The sequence below is a fragment of the Nylanderia fulva genome, unplaced genomic scaffold (genome assembly GCF_048542155.1).
Source record: "Nylanderia fulva isolate GAGA-0341 unplaced genomic scaffold, ASM4854215v1 Scaffold17, whole genome shotgun sequence".
NCBI classification, from domain to species: domain Eukaryota; kingdom Metazoa; phylum Arthropoda; class Insecta; order Hymenoptera; family Formicidae; genus Nylanderia; species Nylanderia fulva.
Genome location: NW_028189945.1, coordinates 709 through 19,787, shown reverse-complemented (window position 1 = coordinate 19,787; position 19,079 = coordinate 709). Strand labels below are relative to the sequence as shown.

Sequence of the window (19,079 nt, the reverse complement as noted above, 5' to 3'; positions counted from 1 at the left end):
TTATTTTAAAACCTAAACTTGAACCCAACATCCTTCACCAAGCTTTCTTCCATTATGATTACGATTAATGATCTCATGAGGATAGTGATTGACAGTGATTGATAAGCCTATAAGCTAATTTTTTAATAGAAGCATCGTTGAGAGAGTTAAAAAGTCTTATATTCGGCGCGCGAGCAAACGTATTAATCCGGAAAAAAATTGTACTAGCGTAGCATTTTGCGGTAATAATTAAAAAAAAAAAAGGAAAAAAAAGATCAAGACTTTGAAAATGCAGAGAAAGTTAATGCCGCTGGATTACCTTGTTCCGTTGAAGAAGCCGCGGATCCCTCATTGTGTAGCTCTGCACCTCTCGCGATAATGAGCTGGTCGAGCTCCAGCGAGAGAGCTATATGCCATATAATAATGTTGTCTCACTAATAAATATTCGCCAGTTCGCTGGGTGATTAACTAAGTCTTATCTTGTGTTATGTATATCTTCGAGCGATAATACCGATTTATGCGCGATTATACGTTATATGTATCTTTCCTCGTTACATTTTAATGAACTCGCTTAATAAAGCATCAAACAAAGCTACCTGTTGCAGCGTAAAAGATAAAAAATCGGTATTACGCGATTTATATTCTCGTGTACTATATTGCGTTTTTTTAAAGCAAATTCAAAAGAATACTTTCTCTCATGCTTCGATTACTGGTATAATATAAATATACACAAATAATCAACGTTGGAATATTTTACAAAAAGTATTTGTGTTATACATAAAATTATTCACAGTCAAATATGTTACTGCTATTTCATTAATTACCTTTCTGTTTGTTACGTAAAATTGTTAACATAAAGCGATAACACATGCATAGTAAATTAAAATCACACACAAAGCGTTAATCTTACAATTAGTTGTATGAAATGCAACATGATTGACGATCTTTTCACGCAAAAAAGCTTTCTTATAATACACGACTGTTATATTCGCGCAAGCGGTGGATAAGAAAGCGCGCGTGCGTGCCCAAAACACCAAATAATGATATGTCAAATTAATAGAATGAATGTCCTTACTATCGGCAATAATTATTATTTGGCTACATCATTTGGCTTCTTCGACTGCTTGCATTAAGGAACATAAAAAGAAGGGTAAGATTAAAATAGATATACACGAAAGAGATAATGTAGCAATTGGAGAGAGTTTAAGTATTACTGTCACTAAAATAGAAAGCGTAGTCACTAAAATAGAGAGACTATCTCGATTAATCGCTATTAATCATTTAGATTATTTATCTATTTAAAGAAGGATTTTTGCATAGTGCTGGAGCAATCTGTATAAAAATAATAGATTTAAATATCTCTCGTGAGAATATCTACATAATTTATCTCCGATAATAGATTGGACATAATAAACTAAGATAAGTATACGATATTAATTCAAAGAGATTATGATGAGACCGTTGAGAAAATAGTATACAATGTATACAAAACGAATCCAAAGTGTATAAATAATTGAATACAATAACTGTAGAGGAATCATATGCAGGAAAATTATGTTAATATTACAAAAAAAAACGCTGAGAAAGCTGCATACCAGCAAACTGCAGCCATAATGTAGGGAGAATCCCTAACAAGAGTAATGTGCGAGTTTAAGGAAGGGACATATACATGTACGTGTGAAATTGTATTAAATGTTTAATTCTGTGTATATTTCAGTAACGGATATGTATGTAGTTTAGTATATTCTTATAATCGAAAGTAGATTTTTGCGACTACTTACTGCTTGCGGCGTATTCTCTGCGATGTTTCCAGACGGCGGTGTCGCTGCCGGGGTCAAGAAATCCACAGGAGCGGTTGAATCGTTAACTGTTACATGATAAAAAAAAAGTGATACTAATACATTTTCCTTCCATTAAATTAATTGATTATTTAATTAATTATTTATTAAATAAATAAGAAATACTAATTTATTTAAATTACCTATTAAAAAATTGAACAATTTTTTATGAAACTTAATAAGATCTTGATGACTGAAATAGATCGTCAATAAAAAAAAATCACATAAAATTTTAATAAAGGATGTTAGACATATATTTCTTAAGTGCTAAAAGGAAAATGATCAAAAGGGCAATTTAAAAAAAAATTTCCCGAATCTCAATCAAATTCCATATTAATTCCCTGATTTTTCAAGGCAAAATAAAATTCCCCGAGAGAACAACAAGTTTTCAAAGGTTTTTCCCAGTAATATACACCCTGTTAAACCGCTGTCGAGCTGGCCCCATCACTTTTCAAAAATAAAAAAAACAAATAGCTCATAATGAGCTATTTATGAGCTTTTAAACGTATATAGTTTTGATCATTGAGATCATCCTCTTAGTCCCCTTCTCTTGAATTTCATAAATTCAAAAAATTAAAGGGTCGTTTGGGGACTAAGGGGATCAGCTCAAAAATCAAAACTACATATATACGTTTAAAAGCTCGTAATTCTGCCAAGATTGATTAAATATTTTTATTTTTTAGCTGTGGGGGGGCTGAGTCGACGTCGACTCCGCCCTCCCTCATAAAATACTTTTAAATTCCTGCTTAATGCGACAAGTTAAAAATTTTTAATTTGCGGATATAAAAGCTCATAAGTAACTCATTATTATAAGCCATTTGTTTTTTTTATTTTTGAAAAGTGGGCCAGCTCGACAAGGGCCTGTTAAAACTCCAGCGACTCACTTGGCGTGGGGATGAACAGCTGCGGGGACGACGTGGCCATAGGTACCAGTGGAGACGTCATGGGGGTGGACGACGCCGTGGCGGTCTTGGGTTTACCCCCGCCGGGATTCATCACGTCCACGTAATTGGCACGCATACTCCTGCCCTTTTGCAGTTTGAACATGTTGCTGTTACCTGTGGGCAATTTCGGAACGGCATCCATCGTCGATGCGTCTTCGCCGCTCGGCGAAAGCGGCTGCGAAGGAGCACCGCGGTTCTCCATCGCCGGTGCTCCCCGGAAACTCATGTCGGACGTCTTCGGTGGCGGCACCAAGGCCGCGACACCACTGTCGCCGTTCTCGTCCTTATCCACCCACTGGTTGACAGCGGAGTCCCATACAATCTGCAATACAAAAGACAACAGGATCGATTACATTGGAACGAAAATGTTAATTCTGACGAATAACGCTTCTTTCTCTCCGTCCATTTGAGCTCTCTCGTGTTAGGGGAAAAATCTAGCTAACGAACTTAGGAAAATGTTAATGGCAATTAAATAGTTAGTCAGTGATACATGGTCAGAAAGAAAAATCCTGCATTATACTGGCCTGTTTATCGTCCGTCTTATAATCATTGTTGTAAGAGTGTAGCGCATTCTATTACCAAAAGTATCCGCGCAAGCCCTTAACGACATAAAACATAAAACCGTCTATCGTAACTTCTACCTAAAAGAGAGAAGATATAATAAGATGTAGATTCTTACCGATTTATTTCTATCGTCCGGCAAGATCATTTGATTCTTCGGCTTCGGCGCGAGTTTACTAAACAAACCACCGAACCAGGAGCCACCGCTGTTGGCGGATTTTTTTTCTGCCTTCTCGCTCGTCTTCTTCGTCTCCGTCGAGGGTTTACTCGAATGTGGTGTGTCGAGTGCATCCAATTCCTCCAACGGATCGTATTGTTTACCCGTCGACGGTGTCATGGAAATTGTCGGTTGCACACTTGACTGAAATAAAATATAGGATTGATCATCGCAAGCTTGTTTCAGCAAAGTTTATCACAATTTACTGTATTACAATGCGAGTTCGCTTGTAACGTGCCTATAACATTATTAAGTTTGAGAAACGCTCCGCACTATAGAGACACTCTGAAATTAAACCGTATGCGACTTACAAGTATTACAGTAAAAAATGAAAAACTTTGCTCACCTAAAATAATTTACTTAAGATATAGTATCTCTATAATAACATTCCAGAAATAGAAAAACAGGACCCGTATTATACAACAGAATGTCGAAAATAGATAAGTAGCATATAGAGTATTTAAAGAAGAGCATGTAATAATTATTGAAAATGAATAAAAACTGCTTAATCATCAAGGATTAAAAGATTTTATTTAAACTGAAAGTGATTTTCGATTTTAGCAACAATTTAAAACCTAATAATATGAGTAACAACATGTTAATTATAGATGATTATAATAAAGTAATTGTTAGACGTAGTGAATCTAGAAGATGGGTAAACAAAATAATTTTGGGGAACGCACAAATGTAAATAAAAATATGAAATATCTGGAAATGGTAGAACGTAGAATAACAAAAATATGATAATTCTCTGTTTATATATATTGCACACGATAAATAGAAGCAAGTAATTCTCTACATCACTCTCTCTCTCTCTCTCTTTAAAATTGAAAATCGCTTTTAAACTTGTTAAATTTTTCATTATTGATGTAGCAATTTTCATTCATTTCCACGATTATATTACATGCCCTTTAAATCTGAAAATTTCTTTTTAACACTCTGTATATATGTGTGCAATTATGTAACGAAGAATTATAATTTCAAGAAGTTCAAAGAAGAGTGCATTATGAGAAAACTTTATTATACATTCGTTGCCAACAGTAACAACAATATATCTATATACATAGCACTTAAAATAATGTTAAAATCCTGTAAAATTACACAATGTCGTAATTAACGCGACGAGAGAGTAATTTACGCTTCTATTTGATCACAGGTATATAGGTTTGCTCATTGTTAGAATATCTTAACATTTTTCACATACTGACTATAAAAAACTGATAATAAAATTTGAAATTTCTTTCAACATATATAAACTGAACAATTATGTATAATAAATCTGTTAATAATTTTCTCGTCTACCTTCCATCTTATTATTTCATTAAACATTTATGCATTATCACATTTAAAAAAAATTAGAAAATACTTAAACAAGGAAATCCAGATATATGTGTACGTGTTTGTATGAGTGTATGTTTCAATATAGAGTTAATTATAGTTGTTACGTTATTCCTATATTTAACTTACAGAAAAAAAACCACGACTATAAGAGCTTACAAGTTATTTCTTAGTCGCATTTCGTAGGAATATCAATGTCGTAAGTCGAAGACGTATCTTTTTTAACGAACGTGTCTTCCGCCGAATGATTATTATTTCTGAATCTAAGCGGCAAATCAATTGGATATGTGCCACCGAAGACCAGTGGTTTATATCTGGACGATTCCGAAATATTCTGCCCGGTGCTATCATAAGACCACGCGTCTACCGTATCGCAGATGACGTCCTTCCTGCGAATATGCGGAGCCACCCTCATGACTTTCTTCTCCTCGAAGTTACAATATTGTTTCAAAGTCTGTACTCCGCATCTGTCGAAAGCGCGATTCTTTTTTGCCTCGGAAGAGCTTGAATCTGACGTTACGAGAGACTCGAGTTGCAATTTGCTAAACTGAATATCTAGATCCGTGGTCTGCAATGATAAGTTCTTTTCGTCCGAAACTGTCTCCTCTCTATCCTCCGACAGACTATTTTTATTAGTCTTACATTTTAAGAACACGGGTGGTTGCGAGCTCGGCGGTTTCGAAAATATCGGATCTATGCGTCTCGGTTTTTTTATATCTTTCAGATGAATTTTGTCGTTTTGCATAATTTTCGGATAGTTCGCGGTCAATTTAGGATATCTCCTATTAATATTTTGAGCTCTAACGTCGAGATTAGCTACTCTTTCGTTAAATACAGAAGGGACATATGAATCTGACTTCACCGATACATTACGGCGACGTCGTAACAAATTAATATCGGCAGCATCTGACGATCCTTCGGGATCGAGAATATTATCCGAGATAAATCCGTAATTACTTACTTCAGGAGTGGGCGTTTTGTCTTCCCTTTCCGTCTGTCGATGTGCAAGCATCAGAAACAGGTGAAAAAATGTTAATCGCAAAGCAGAGATAGGTGAGAGATATAAAAAATTATAAGTTAAATTAAGAATATACTTTTGTCAACTTTCCTAATTATGAACAGATATTATTTATGAAATAATGAAATTAGTACAATACTGAGATGATATAAATGATTTATAAGAGAATATGAGAATGCAAATGTCAGAAAAAAATATATACATGTGAATGAATGAATGAATGCTTTGCTAAATAAAAGAAATATGTACAATAAATTTCTCCCGTTGTAATATATTATTTAATATACCTCATAATTCCACTTATCCAGTTGCTGCGTGTTATTCATTTCAGTTTGATCAGCGATGCCTGGTATGGACTGTTGCTGCCAATTAGACAGCGTAGATTCGTTTCTTCCGTAATTGCCTTGATAATACGACTGTTGATTCCAATAATCCTGTTGTTGCTGCGACTGTTGATGTTGCGCTGATTCATCCACGTTTCTCATGTATTGTGTATTTGGGTCGTACGTATCTTGAATATTCGTAGGCAGAGATAAGGGCTGCCAGTTTGACTGCATTTCGTTGGTATTAACTTCCATCATCGATACAGGTCCATCAGCGTATTCGGGTTTAATATTCCATTGTTGTTGCGCCGTCGATGGTGGTAAGGATTGTTGCTGTTGCATCTCGTGAACTTCTTGATTCTCTGCAACGGCCTGAGAACCGTTTAGGTATGGTTTTTCTTCGGAAATTTCCTCTCCCTATAACAAAATTTTATTTAGTCTCTAAAATTAGTATATTGTTTTTATCGAAGAGAAATGATATTACAATTACCTGGAATTTTCCGACAATTTCCGCCAATTTATTGAGCCATGTTAAATTCGTAACATCTTCAACAGTGTCCTTATAGATCGGATCGTGGTATTTGATTTGGTCACCCAGCACATAAATCGATTTGATAAAAGATTTCTTATATAACGACGGATTGTTCGCAATATTTATTGCAATCTGTTCAATATATAATAAAGCTTTTTCTATTAATCCACAGTCCACCATTTTTACGATCAGATCAAACTTGAATGTTTGAAGATCCACTAATGTGAAGCACGGATCGCTAAGATTTCGAGCGTATTCATAAATTTCCGTCAGCATGACAGCCTCCATTGTAAGAAATTCGGTATACGGCTTGTTCTGATTCGCGCCAATTAACACGAGCTTAACTCCATTAACTCCGTAAGCACCAAAATCGATTTCCGCGAGAATGTAGCAGAAATGTGCAGCGTGGATGTCTCCCTTAGCGAATAACGTATCTCCAAGGGTCGTTATGGATCGGCGATTAATATCTGGACTGGACGAAGTATTGGAGATAATCATAGCCAAGTGAGGCCGCCAATCATCCCAACGTGGATCTGCAGCGCACTGTAGAGAAAAATAACGAATAATTAGTATTATTACGCATATACATATATTAAGTCTATTCCGCTGACTCGACTGTTCTAGTTCAGAGTTCATCTTTTTTTATTCCATATTAGAGAGAAAAAATAAACTCTGAACAAGTACAGCCAGTTCAGCTGAAAAAAACAGACCTATTGTATTGAAATAAGATTCTTACTGTGACTATAGCAGGTACACGGCCAGAGTGCAGCTGATACAAAGTCTGCAGTGGATCATGTGGTGGTAGGCTATTCGCGAAACGAGTCATTACAGAAGCGTAAGTGCGTTTGTCCAGTTTACTAGCCAGGAAGAGAGCGTGGCCCCAAAGTCCTTCGTTCATTGCAAACTCTGGTACAGGAAGAAGACATCAGTTAGCAACGTTCGTAATATTGAACGAAGAAGAGGAATGGAAGAAAATGTACAAAGAGGAAAACTTCTTACCTAATGCTTCTTGAACCCGACCATAAAGTAATGTGTCTCTGAATTCGTCTGTTATTTGCTCCGTCGTTTTTCGCTGTTTAGTTTCAGATTTCTCGGATAGCGCGGAAATATCCTGAGTACTTCCGTCGCTACCCGTTGCCCCGGATCGTTGCGATACTTGCGATTCTCTGCGCTTTACATCTTGAGACCTGAGTTTGCTCGTATCGTGAGGGTAAGCGTCCTTGTTGCGCAGTAAAAGCGCGGCAATGTCGACGCCGACAACGTTCTGAGAACAGTTTAAAACGAAATCAATGTATATTTGAGCTACGACAACTTTTTGTAAACTAAATTTAAAAAAAATAATTCTTACCCCGTTTTGTTGAATCAGCATAATCATCAATTCATATAACAGAATATAAGAAGCGCGATCAACCATTTCTTCATTCACCATTGCTTTCTTAATTTTATTTTCACAGTATTCTATGATGGTTTTCTTGTGCGTTACACCACTGCGATAAAAAATTATCGTGTTACGCACATTATTTTTATAATATATATATATATATATTTTATATACGATATATACTTACTTAACTAGGGGTCCTGGATATAATCGTAAATCGCGTGTGACAGGATCATGTGAAAGCAGGCTGTCTACACGGAAAATGTCCACCTTAGCCCTCTCGCCATCGGCTGGATAACTTGGCTGAACATGCACCAAAGATCCAATTGAGAAGCAACCTGTGGATAAAGTTTCAAATTCTCTTAATAATATCAAACAATAGTTTAAGAAATACAAATTAAATTACAAGTTATATACCATATGCATGAGATGTAGAGTACTTGGTCGGTGTTAATCGAGCAGAAACGATTGTTGAATCCTCCAAAAGCGATGTATCAACCAATGTTCGTTTATCACCAGTCCTGAAATAAATATTATTTCTTTTTGAAACAAAGAATTACGAACATATTTGCAATTGTGTGTATATATATATATATGTGTGTATATATATATACATGAATATCAACGCACATAATTGCATACAAAATAAGCATGTGTCAAATAAAATTGCACACACAAGTCTACATATTTTTGTTATGCTTAGCCAAAATTATTTTCTTTCGTCATAGATTATAATATCTACTCATCAGTAATTAGATATGAATAACTATGTATATATTCTACGTACTCTACAGATATCTAATCAATTATGTATGACAGAAATTTGATGTAAGGATAGAAAAGGAAGGAAAGCCGGATTCTTCAATTTCGTCTAGCATAAGACTTTTGAACCGAGAGGAGACTCTCGGTCTCACCTATTAAAATTGCGACAAGCCGTACTATGCTTCCGCAGACATGCTCCGGTCCATTCGGGATATCCGAAATACGGGACATACAATGCCTTGTGTGACGAGTGGAAATATGCACTTGGGATTGGAAAAAATCTGACATACAACGAATATTATAAGAGCCGTAGATAACTATTCAAAAATGTTAATTCTTTTTAAATCTTTTTTTTTTTAGTCTATAAACGAATTGCAAAATATACCTATCATCGCAGGAACTACGGCCGGAATGAACACTGGCTCTGTCCTCTGGATAATTGCCAACACCTCTGGCGATATGCTGCTGTTGTTGTTGTGCTTGATAGCTGGCGTAATATTTGTGGTACCACTCGGCATAAGCGGCAGGATTCGTTTGACGCAAATTCTCAAGATATGCGTAATAATTGTTTCCATAAAGAGCACCATAATCATATCCACCAAATCTTGCATTCGCTATTAAATATATATTTAATTCTTATTTGCGTATTAAACTCTATTACATATCTTACTTCTTTATCACAATACATACCATTATATGAGTAGTAAGGATCCTTTGTACGTGCAAAATATTCACGATCCTTGTCATTATAGGAAGACCTACTCGAAGGCCTGGAACTAAAAAAAATATAAAAATAAAAAATAGTAAAATATGCCAAATAATTTATTAATTATAATCAAAGCATGTTTTTAAAAAATAAACCAAACTTTAGAAATTCTATTATTATAATAATAAAGAAAATATATAATTATTCTTCTTTCAAAATTACAAATAAATAAACTGTACATTTAATTAAGATTATATATAATTTACCTTCTTCCATACAAATCATCTGTAGAATAATAGTCTCTTCTGTATGAATCATAATCCTCATATCTTCGTGGTCGCCTTCTCTCACGATCCATATAATCCTTATCTCTAGGATCTCTAGGATCCCTAGAATACCGAGGGTCGTAATCTCTCGGATCCCGTCGACGCGGATCTTCTCTCCTGCGATCATCTTGCGGTCTCCTTCTGCCATCTCTCTCATCCAAGTCCTCCTTTCCCCTGGCCCTCCTATCCATATCCTCTCTAGCGTATCGATCTAGGTCATCGCGACTGTGATGTTTCCGATCATCGTCTCGATACGGAACATCCCGTCGTTTAAAATCATCCCGAGGCCCCATGTTATACTGACGATCATTGTCGCCTACCCGCCGACGATCATAATAATAATCGTCCTCGTACTCGCGATCATGATCGTAATACGTATTCTTCCGGTCATACTCGTTCTTCCGGTCATAATCGACGTATCTTCGACGATCGGGACTAGCCTCCCGTCGTCTCTCCCTGCTTTCGTCCCGGCTGTCGCGAGAGTTCTCGTCTTCCTCCACATCCTCGTAGGAATCTCGACGATTCGACGAGCCGGAAACACCCTGGCTAGTCTCGCTCTCCAAAGATGCACCCACGGCCTCTTCGCGTTTGCTTTGGGTATCGCCGCTCGTGGGATCCTGCGGCATCGTCGGAGGAAGGCTCATCTCCGGAAGGGAACCGGTTACCACTCTACCACCGGTCGCCGTGGTCGTCGTCGTCGTTGTCGTCCTATCGTCCGGTATCAATTGCGCAACGTCGTTGGAAGAAGCTCCACCCGGTATCTGTCTGAGTTCCGCCGCGTCCTGAGTCTGCCGTGAAACTTCTTCAGGTTCGTTGCCTCGGCCGAGAACCTCGCGGGTCTCGCTGGGCTCCAGCATCATCTGAGACTGATACCTCTCCTCGCCTGACGGATCGTTTCGCGACTGTTGAAGAGGCGGGAGAGAACGCTCCCTGCCTGAAGGATCGTTCCGTCGTTCTAATGTATCCGAATCTCCTCGTAATAACTGCGGAACGTTTCTCTCCTGACCTGGAAGAACATCGCGACGCTCTACTCTGTCGGATATATTTCTCATTTGTATACTTTGCTCCTGACCGGAAGGATCGTTCCTCCTGGGATCGGAGAGACGTTGTCCAGTCGTCTGCACGTGGTGCTCTTGACCCGTAGGATCGTTTCTACGTGGATCTATGGTGCTCGATTGTCCTGGAACTTCGCGCAAGAAGGGGATGTCGTTAGGCACTTCGTCGTTCTCGTCGTCCTGACTCGGCGGCGTAGGTTCATGTTCCTGATGCGAATCCGTCAACTCGCCAGTCTCCAAGAACGTGTTCCTGTCGTTCGAGGCAAATTCGTAGTTGTCCGGCATCTGTTCCGTTTGTAAAGGCAGATGCGGCCGTATTTGCTGCTGCTGCTGTTGCTGCTGCATCGACAACACTTCGACGTTGTTCATCTCCTCCCGGAAACTCCGCACATTCGTCGCACCTTCCTTCGAACTTGTTCTCGGCCTAGGGTCGTTGTCCAATGTCTCCTTGTTGATGGAATCCCGCGAACCGTAGATCTCGCGTTCCTGCAACGTCGTAGGCGCGACGACTTCCACGTTCACGAAGTCAGACGTTTGCTGGATGTTTTCGTAGTTCTCTACATTTTGCTCGGGAGCATTGCTCCATTGTTTGGCACCCAGACGTGAATGATGATCCTTTGCATACCAATGCGCATTCTCCAGTGTATTCTGATTATACCACTGATCGTATCCACTTTGCGAGATGCTATCCGTCACCTTAGTAGCACTTTGATATGTATTCGGTATTAGGTGATCTTGACTGACAGCTGCTGGCTGATTGTCAACGGGATGAGCATTGTCCATACTGTTTGGCGCAAAATCCGGTGATAATACGGATATATTGTCGGGAATAGGATTACTACGGATACTCGTGACATTAAAATTAGCAGCGGAGTGTTGAGCTTTGCCTTCCACGGAAGTCGGATACACCTCTAACGATTCACCCGAATAATCTGCGTGTCTCCCCGGTTTGTTTCCGAGATTAAGTTGACCAAAGTTGCTGGCTAATTCGTCTGTCGCTGTAGGAACGAAAGTGTGATCATCATTCTCGCCGATAACACTTTTCGAAATGTCACTTTTCGGCGCATCATCGGTCACTACGTTTAGATTGTGATCGTCTACCGATGATTTAATGTCGCTCGGTTTTGCAAGAGGCTCGTGAGATAAAGTTACCGTCGCCTGTTTTTCAATCTCTTGCTGTTCGTTACTGTTAGGCGTATGTACAATTTCTACAGTCGCAGGTATAATCATAGCTGCTGGAGCGTAATTGAACGGCGCCGTCTGCACTTGCTGCCACTCGTTCACGGCGAATCTAGTACCATTATTATCCTGTGATACGTTCTCCTTGAATGAATTGTTATCTACCTGCTGCTGCTGCTGCTGCTGTTGCTGTTGTTGCAACCATTGATTTGGATGCACGGATTTACTTTGAATGTTCGAATATCTCCAATCTTGCGAAGCAGTCGTGACATTCGGCGATTGCATCCAAGAACTAAAGGTATCGTCTACGTTACTCGTTGGTACTAGATGCGCGGACTGATGATGGGACATCGAGGCCTCGCTATTTTGATTGTGCCATTGATTCGACACGGTGTTGGACTTGTTACTCATTTCGTTGATACCCTGCTGCCCATTAGACCAGTTGGTGGAATGTTCCTTGTTGAATCCTTCGACGGGTGGCGCGTTATACATTGGTGGTGGTTTCGTAACTTGATTACCCATATTGTCCACGTGCTGCTGCATTTCCTGCGGCATATTTTGATCCTGCCAGTTGCCCAGCATATCGGTATGGTTCTGCCAATTATGTTGCGCCGGCAAATGCGACGTGTCCTCTTTGCTCCAATTGTAAATATTATGCGAAGCTGGCGGTGGCTGATCCATCTGAGAACTCTGTTGCGATAAGAGTCTCTGCTGCCCTGCGTTCTGCGACTGCTGCTCGCTCGACGATTGAGCATGCTCATAACCAGGATTCGTAATATTCTGCCGTGACGGATACTGTTGATTTTGATTATAGTTGGCATAAGGCGGTAAAGAATCCGTGTAACTTGGACCACTCTGAGCTCGAGTAGATTCCAATCTGGGAGTATTTCTACCCGAGTTCTGATTAAGTACATCCGATGTGTTGCCATTGAGACTCTTGTAATAATGATTTTGTACAGAATTAGATAACAATTGTCCTCCCTGATTCTGATAAGGTGGTACATAGGGTTGTTGCTGCTGCTGCGGTTGTTGTGGCGGCTGCTGTTGGGTATCCGATTGCTGATCCAGATTCCAATCCCAAGGATCTTTCCACATGTTGCTCGCATGTTTTGATTGATTCATGACAGGTTGCTGCTGAGTGGTATCATTCGCTGGAACCTCCGATTGAGGCCTTGACAGGGGCACCCACATATTTTGATTATGCATTCCATATGCAGCCGAATGATCCACTCGAGACCTGGTGGGTCTGGCTCGATAAGGATTCTAAAAATGCATTACACAATTATATGATAAATTATACAAATCCTCTTGTTTGATTATAGAATTTATTTATAAAAAAAACAAGTGTCAAAATGTATACTTACATTATTCATACTGTCTATATGACAGTATGACTTGTTTCACAACAATTTTTAAGATCTGCAAATTAAAAGATATATAAACTCACACACAAGAGTATACATTTTCAAGTGAAAAGAGGTAATAAAGAGAAATATAATAATTATGCAATTTACCAGTGTTACACATACAGTTCAAACAAGTCAGCAATTACAGTGAATGTACATTTTCAATAATTACGAAATTTTTCTAAATTTTCTTGACGAGAGACAAGAATCATCAAAGCGCTTAATCAGCTAAATTCCAGTCGTGCATATCTATAAGCCTCGAGAAATGCTTGTCACCGCGACACTGCTGACAGTAAACGACTGTGAATGATAAATGAGTCATTAGACACGAAAAGGCGTCTTCATACAACGCGAGGGAAAAATCATCGACCACACTCAGTGTCGCAACCTCCAAACACGTAGGACGACTTTTAAGTGGCCACGGACTGTGTGTGTACTATATACGTGTACATATACCTATATATGTGCGATAAGAGTTTCGTAAATTTGGATGAGCGATAAAGACGTATCCCGCGTCCGCGATAACGAGAGAGTTTACAACGCGACCGATTGACCGAGAACCCGGGATTGAAACTCGATCTCTTACGAAATCGACGCGGAAGAAGGCAGCGGCTACCAGCTGTGAGGTTCCGGGAGCGGCGTTTCGACGCGTACGTTCACTCACCTAAGCTAACTATCGTAATCCTCGCGCGCCTGATAAGCGCGTATCATCGTTTCCACCGCCGAGCCGGGCTTCCCTCGATCACGGGACGTCGTCGTTCTCGTCGTCGATGGCCGCGCGCGGACCCGATTCTCACGAGTACGCGGACATTTCGTTATACGTGTGCTACGGGAGTAGGCAAGAAAGCGAGACAGGTGGACGACTTTCGACGAAAGACAGAGAGAGACGTAGGACTATAGGACGTCACGAATCTTCCTTTCCCTCCCCCACCTTAAGGTCCGGGGCTGTCTGTGACTTTCCACGCGAGCGAAACCGTGGACGCGCACGCGCGTTACGTCAAACGTCAAAAATCGGGGTGCGTTCGAAAATTCGATCCTAACTTTATGTAGCTTTCAGTTGACCAATCAGGATGGAAGAAGCGCAGTTTTCTTCGTTCCGATTTGTCCGATCAAACGTTTCGCTTTATTCTATATATCGAATTTTTGAACGCACCCTCGAATCGATCGCGAGATGGCGCGATGACGTTTCGAATCGATTCGAAAATAAATACGAGCATCTCGCGCGGATGATGTCAAAGTATCGCGAATAGCTGGAGATCGCGCGTGACATTCGCGCGTCAATAATCAGCTGACGATCTGTCAAACTCAACGCGCGCTAATAATCTTCCGTCCACGTGATTCCGAACACGCGTCGTTAAGATTCTCGTGATCCGGGACTGGTCGATGAGTTTCCCGCCATAAATGGACATGTATGCATATGCACCTTTCGAAGTGCACTTATTCGATTCAAGGTTTCGGTATAGATAAAAGACGAGCGAGATAATGAGGGTTCGGTAGATAATGAGCAAAGTGTTTTTTTTTCCTTTTTTGCCAAGTCGAGTAGAATGAGATCGTCGCCGAGTGAGTCGCCGATCCGAAGGAAAAAAATTGCACGAGGGCTCGATCGAGCAATCGACTGACGTGGTAGATCGAGAGTGGACGAGATCCGGCCACATCGGCGGATTAGCGATCAGTTCGCGTGAACGGCCTGTGGAGGTCGCGAATTTTTTCCCCCGTGTCGTATTGAAACGATAATAATCGGTGATAGGAATTTTGACAAGATGGTCCTGTTTACGATAATCGCGAGGGTAACGGACGGCCTGCCGTTAGCAGCCACCATGCAGGATAATGAACAGGTTAGAAATATGTTATGATGAAATGTCACAGCTGGATTTTTTGCACTTTGACTGTGTATTATGTGTCTCTTCATTAAAAGGAGAACGCGTAATTGCGCATAAAAATTCATCTTTTATTCACGAAGACGAGGATAAAACGAAGTCTTTAGATTTATTTGGCGCGAACAAACGAAAAGTTGGAGCAAAAATCTGTTTCTCTCAAATAAATTCAATTAATCGTGATTAATTGTTTGTTTTTTTGTTGCAGGATGGTAAAAATATTGTGGAATATCAGAATCAAGCAAAGATGTTGTTTAGAAAATTAGGTCCACAGTCTCCAGCAAGATGTACTCTAGAAACTGGACCATATCTTTTTCAGTGAGCAATGATTGTCGTTAATATATCATTGATCTATTGCTATTTTACATTTTTTATATTTTTCGCATTTGTTTACAGCTATTTAATTGAAAACGAAGTGTGTTATCTGGTATTATGCGAAAGAAATTATAGTACACGTATAGCATACAATTACTTGGAAGATATTGCACAAGAATTTCATGCTCAGTATGGCAAACGTGTAAATACAGTAACCAGACCTTATACTTTCATTGAATTTGGTATGTCACAGTAGACTTAATACATTACTGAATCACAACTATATACTTATTATATTTATTTTTCAGATACATATATCCAGAAAGCTAAAAAGATTTTCTCAGACAGTAGATCACGTAGGAATTTGAACACTCTTAATAGCCAATTGCAAGATGTCCAAAGAATCATGGTACAAAATATTGATGATGTTCTACAAAGAGGTACCGTACTGTCAGGTAATATTCTATATTTATTAAATTTATTCTGTTTTGTGCTTGTGAATATTAAAAATGTGTGTGTGTAAATATATTTACATGTATTTTAATATCATTAATTGTATTGCAGAGTTGGATACAAAGACGCAAAATCTATCCATGCTATCACAAAAGTATAAAAAAGATGCGAGACATTTAAATAGCAAGTCAATGTATGTAAAAGCTGTTGCTGGCCTTATTGCATTTTTGGTCTTCCTGTTGTATTTTTTTATACTTTAGTTAAACAATACAAGCAAAAGGATTTATTTAAGAATATTTATCAAAATATTTATCAAAGATATTTTATTTCCAAGGATATACATATTTTGTTTATATCATCTATAATTATACAGGCTTTAATATCCATTTATACTTATAAAAAAGAAGAGAAAGTTAAAATTTATATTTAAAATAAGTCTCTCGGAAATGTAATTGTACTGATGTACCTAACTAATCTATATCAAAATTATGTTTCTAAAAGTATAGTAGAGTAAATTATATTTAATATATAATGCATATATAATTATAAAATTATTATAGTATATATACATATAATTATAAAATATTCGAAATTTTTTAATACTTCACAATAACATAAAAAAACTAATTTTGTTATATAATGTATAAATAATGAGATATATAGAATTTTTACATCACATTTTTCGTTTGACTCATTTTAATAATTTACAAATAAACAAAGAGATAATATGTGCAATCATTTTTAAAATATGAAATAGCAAATATTTTTATAAAATATTTGTTTCTCTCTTAGCTGCTGCACCTTGCTTAGGGTAATATTATATTAAAAATCTCTAAATTATTGACTTTTTTGATAAAGATAGAATTTTCTAATAATATAAGAGAAATAAGATGTTATGTATTTTATCTCTTCTCACTGATAATGAACCACTCTATTGTCCCATTCCTATACACTTGTTAAGTCTTAATTTAATGTGTGATGCTCATGTGAAATTTTGAAATAGTAAATTTAAAATGATATATTTATTATTAATCACAGTAATATTCTTGGGTGGTGTGGAAATATATATATTATTAGTGGGAAAGGAACCAATTTAACAAATATATTATAGTCCTTTACATCATCACGTTTATGTTTAAATTATATGGAAACTATAATGGTGAGAGATATATTTACAATAAACTTCTATATATAAGTAGATATTTTTTTTATTTTACGGATATGGCTCCACATCTATAATTCTTCATAATAAGGTATATCTAAATCAGGTAAAGCTTCTTTTTGTTTTTTGTTATCTAGCTTTTCATCATCAGATTCCGAAAAATCATTGAAAAAATAATTTACTGGCTCATCTTTTTTGTCAGATCTATTTTTTCTTCGTTTTCTTGCTCCCAGATTGCTACATTCTGTATCACTTGTTTCTTCATCTAAATGATTTTATGTAGTTATAAAGATTGTTGAAGATAAAATAAAATACAATAATCATATATATATATAATACTTACCAGTATCTATAATTTCATATATATCAGAACGATCTTTCATAATGACATACAATGTTGGAAATTCTACTATAGTTTTATTTTCCAAATTTTCTTGCAATGTAAGTGTAAGATCCAAATTATAAAACCTGCAAAAGAACAATTATTAAAATTATTTAACAAATTGAATAAAATAATAAATTAACAAATTGACATTTTTATTAAAAATTTTGTACATTTTAAATTCAACATAAAAATTTTGTAATATGTCTACTTACTTAGAGTTTGCTTTCTTAACTTTTTCAGCTTTTAAGAGAACTTTGATACTGGGTAATCCAGCTGCTCTATAAAATTGTAATTTATCAGCTAAAGCTAGTTTTATATTTAATTTTTCAATATCATCAGTCTCATTTCCTGAAGAGATTGGATCTAAAACCTGTTCGACAAGTGTCGATAATCTTGCAGTGTCTGGAGTTCTGTAATAAGAATATTTATAAATTATTGCTTATAGTTCAAAAGCTATTTATATTTTTCAAAATAACTATATCTTTATCTATACCTTTCTACAACCCATTGTACATTCTGAGCTTGTGGAAAAATCCAATTTATTCGCCAGAATAATTCATTGGTCTTCCAATTAAGAAATGTAGTGTTCTCCTTATGTCGATTAAAAATTTGTGGCATAAATAACAGTGATACTTTTTTGCGAGATGCAGCACATCGCAGCTTATGTAAATGCTGTTAAAGAAATTATATGATAAATTTTACTATAGTGAATCAAAATTGACATATATATGTATACATATATATAAAATTATTTACCACTGGTAAAGTACTATGACGTGTGTATTTCTTTTCTGGATTTCGTTTCTTCGTATCAATTAATCTGCCAACTTGTTCAAGAAAACGATAGTCTGCAAAATATCAAGTAGATATTAAAGCTTCTAGGATTGAAGCATTACAGTCTCTTTAGCAAAAAGAAAAGAAAAACTTGAGTACAAAAAAATCTTACCGCTTAGTAAATCCAAATCTCCAAATGATGATAAAGGGATAAACTTCGTTTTGTCTCGAATCCCATCGCAATCTAATTCCTTCTTATGCAAATTTACACACACGAGAGAGCATGTTCTAACCTCACATTTCGGACACGTGTATTTAGCTTTCGTCGCCCCGCATACTTCGCAATCTTCTAGTCTATAAATAAATCATTTAAATAAAGTCATTTTGTCAGACTCTAATTTATCCATAAATGAATATCATGTACTTACTTATCACTGGTACAAGCGGAAGCCATTCTAATTTTATGTTTATTCGTGCTGCACAGTGAGCATAGTCGTGTATTTGCACGTGTTCAGGTCGTCCTTCCCTTTCCTTTCCTTTTATTACAGTAC

General features: G+C 37.3%; 3 protein-coding genes across 13 annotated transcripts in view; 1 reads left to right on the top strand and 2 right to left on the bottom strand.

Annotated features, from left to right (window-relative positions):
- Positions 1-14,519, bottom strand: part of Sec16 (endoplasmic reticulum export factor secretory 16) — a 21,314-nt gene extending 6,795 nt beyond the window's left edge. Inside the window, exons 1-18 of one of the 9 annotated variants that reach the window (XM_085481066.1) lie at positions 14,230-14,519; positions 13,674-13,865; positions 13,524-13,578; positions 9,866-13,422; positions 9,584-9,669; positions 9,279-9,507; positions 8,549-8,652; positions 8,319-8,469; positions 8,099-8,237; positions 7,750-8,014; positions 7,487-7,656; positions 6,709-7,293; positions 6,183-6,635; positions 5,839-5,871; positions 3,441-3,683; positions 2,702-3,083; positions 1,761-1,846; positions 299-385 (exon numbers count right to left, since the gene is read on the bottom strand). In XM_085481066.1, the coding sequence (XP_085337192.1) occupies positions 299-385; positions 1,761-1,846; positions 2,702-3,083; positions 3,441-3,683; positions 5,839-5,871; positions 6,183-6,635; positions 6,709-7,293; positions 7,487-7,656; positions 7,750-8,014; positions 8,099-8,237; positions 8,319-8,469; positions 8,549-8,652; positions 9,279-9,507; positions 9,584-9,669; positions 9,866-13,422; positions 13,524-13,532 (6,579 nt within the window). In that variant the 5' untranslated portion in view covers positions 13,533-13,578; positions 13,674-13,865; positions 14,230-14,519. The other 8 variants (XM_085481067.1, XM_029312255.2, XM_085481071.1 and 5 more) reach the window with 8 other exon arrangements.
- On the top strand, positions 13,906-17,405 carry Sec22 (vesicle-trafficking protein SEC22). 3 transcript variants are annotated; one of them, XM_029312257.2, is made up of 6 exons: positions 13,906-13,994; positions 15,101-15,400; positions 15,648-15,757; positions 15,836-15,996; positions 16,063-16,209; positions 16,319-17,405. In XM_029312257.2, exons 2-6 carry the CDS (start codon positions 15,326-15,328, stop codon positions 16,465-16,467), a joined length of 642 nt encoding a protein of 213 aa, XP_029168090.1. In that variant the 5' UTR covers positions 13,906-13,994; positions 15,101-15,325; the 3' UTR covers positions 16,468-17,405. The 3 variants fall into 3 exon arrangements, with proteins under 3 accessions (XP_029168090.1, XP_029168089.1, XP_029168091.1); XM_029312256.2 differs by having other exon boundaries at positions 13,906-14,215; XM_029312258.2 differs by lacking the exon at positions 15,101-15,400 and having other exon boundaries at positions 13,907-14,215.
- LOC114929541 (box C/D snoRNA protein 1) lies at positions 17,400-19,079 on the bottom strand. The gene is made up of 7 exons (XM_085481073.1): positions 18,957-19,079; positions 18,701-18,882; positions 18,511-18,602; positions 18,248-18,426; positions 17,967-18,164; positions 17,713-17,837; positions 17,400-17,634 (listed from the first exon to the last, which is right to left on the bottom strand). Exons 1-7 carry the CDS (start codon positions 18,980-18,982, stop codon positions 17,441-17,443), a joined length of 996 nt encoding a protein of 331 aa, XP_085337199.1. The 5' UTR covers positions 18,983-19,079; the 3' UTR covers positions 17,400-17,440.

Bases quoted from the DNA above. Each gene is read 5' to 3' on its own strand.
- Sec22 (XM_029312257.2), top strand. From the start codon at position 15,326: ATGGTCCTGTTTACGATAATCGCGAGGGTAACGGACGGCCTGCCGTTA. The intron at 15,401-15,647 runs GTTAGAAATATG...TTTTTGTTGCAG, and splicing joins CCATGCAGGATAATGAACAG to GATGGTAAAAATATTGTGGA. The intron at 15,997-16,062 runs GTATGTCACAGT...TTTATTTTTCAG, and splicing joins TTATACTTTCATTGAATTTG to ATACATATATCCAGAAAGCT.
- LOC114929541 (XM_085481073.1), bottom strand. From the start codon at position 18,982: ATGGCTTCCGCTTGTACCAGTGATAA. The intron at 18,603-18,700 runs GTAAGATTTTTT...GATATTTTGCAG, and splicing joins AGATTTGGATTTACTAAGCG to ACTATCGTTTTCTTGAACAA. The intron at 17,838-17,966 runs GTAAGTAGACAT...GTTCTTTTGCAG, and splicing joins GTTAAGAAAGCAAACTCTAA to GTTTTATAATTTGGATCTTA.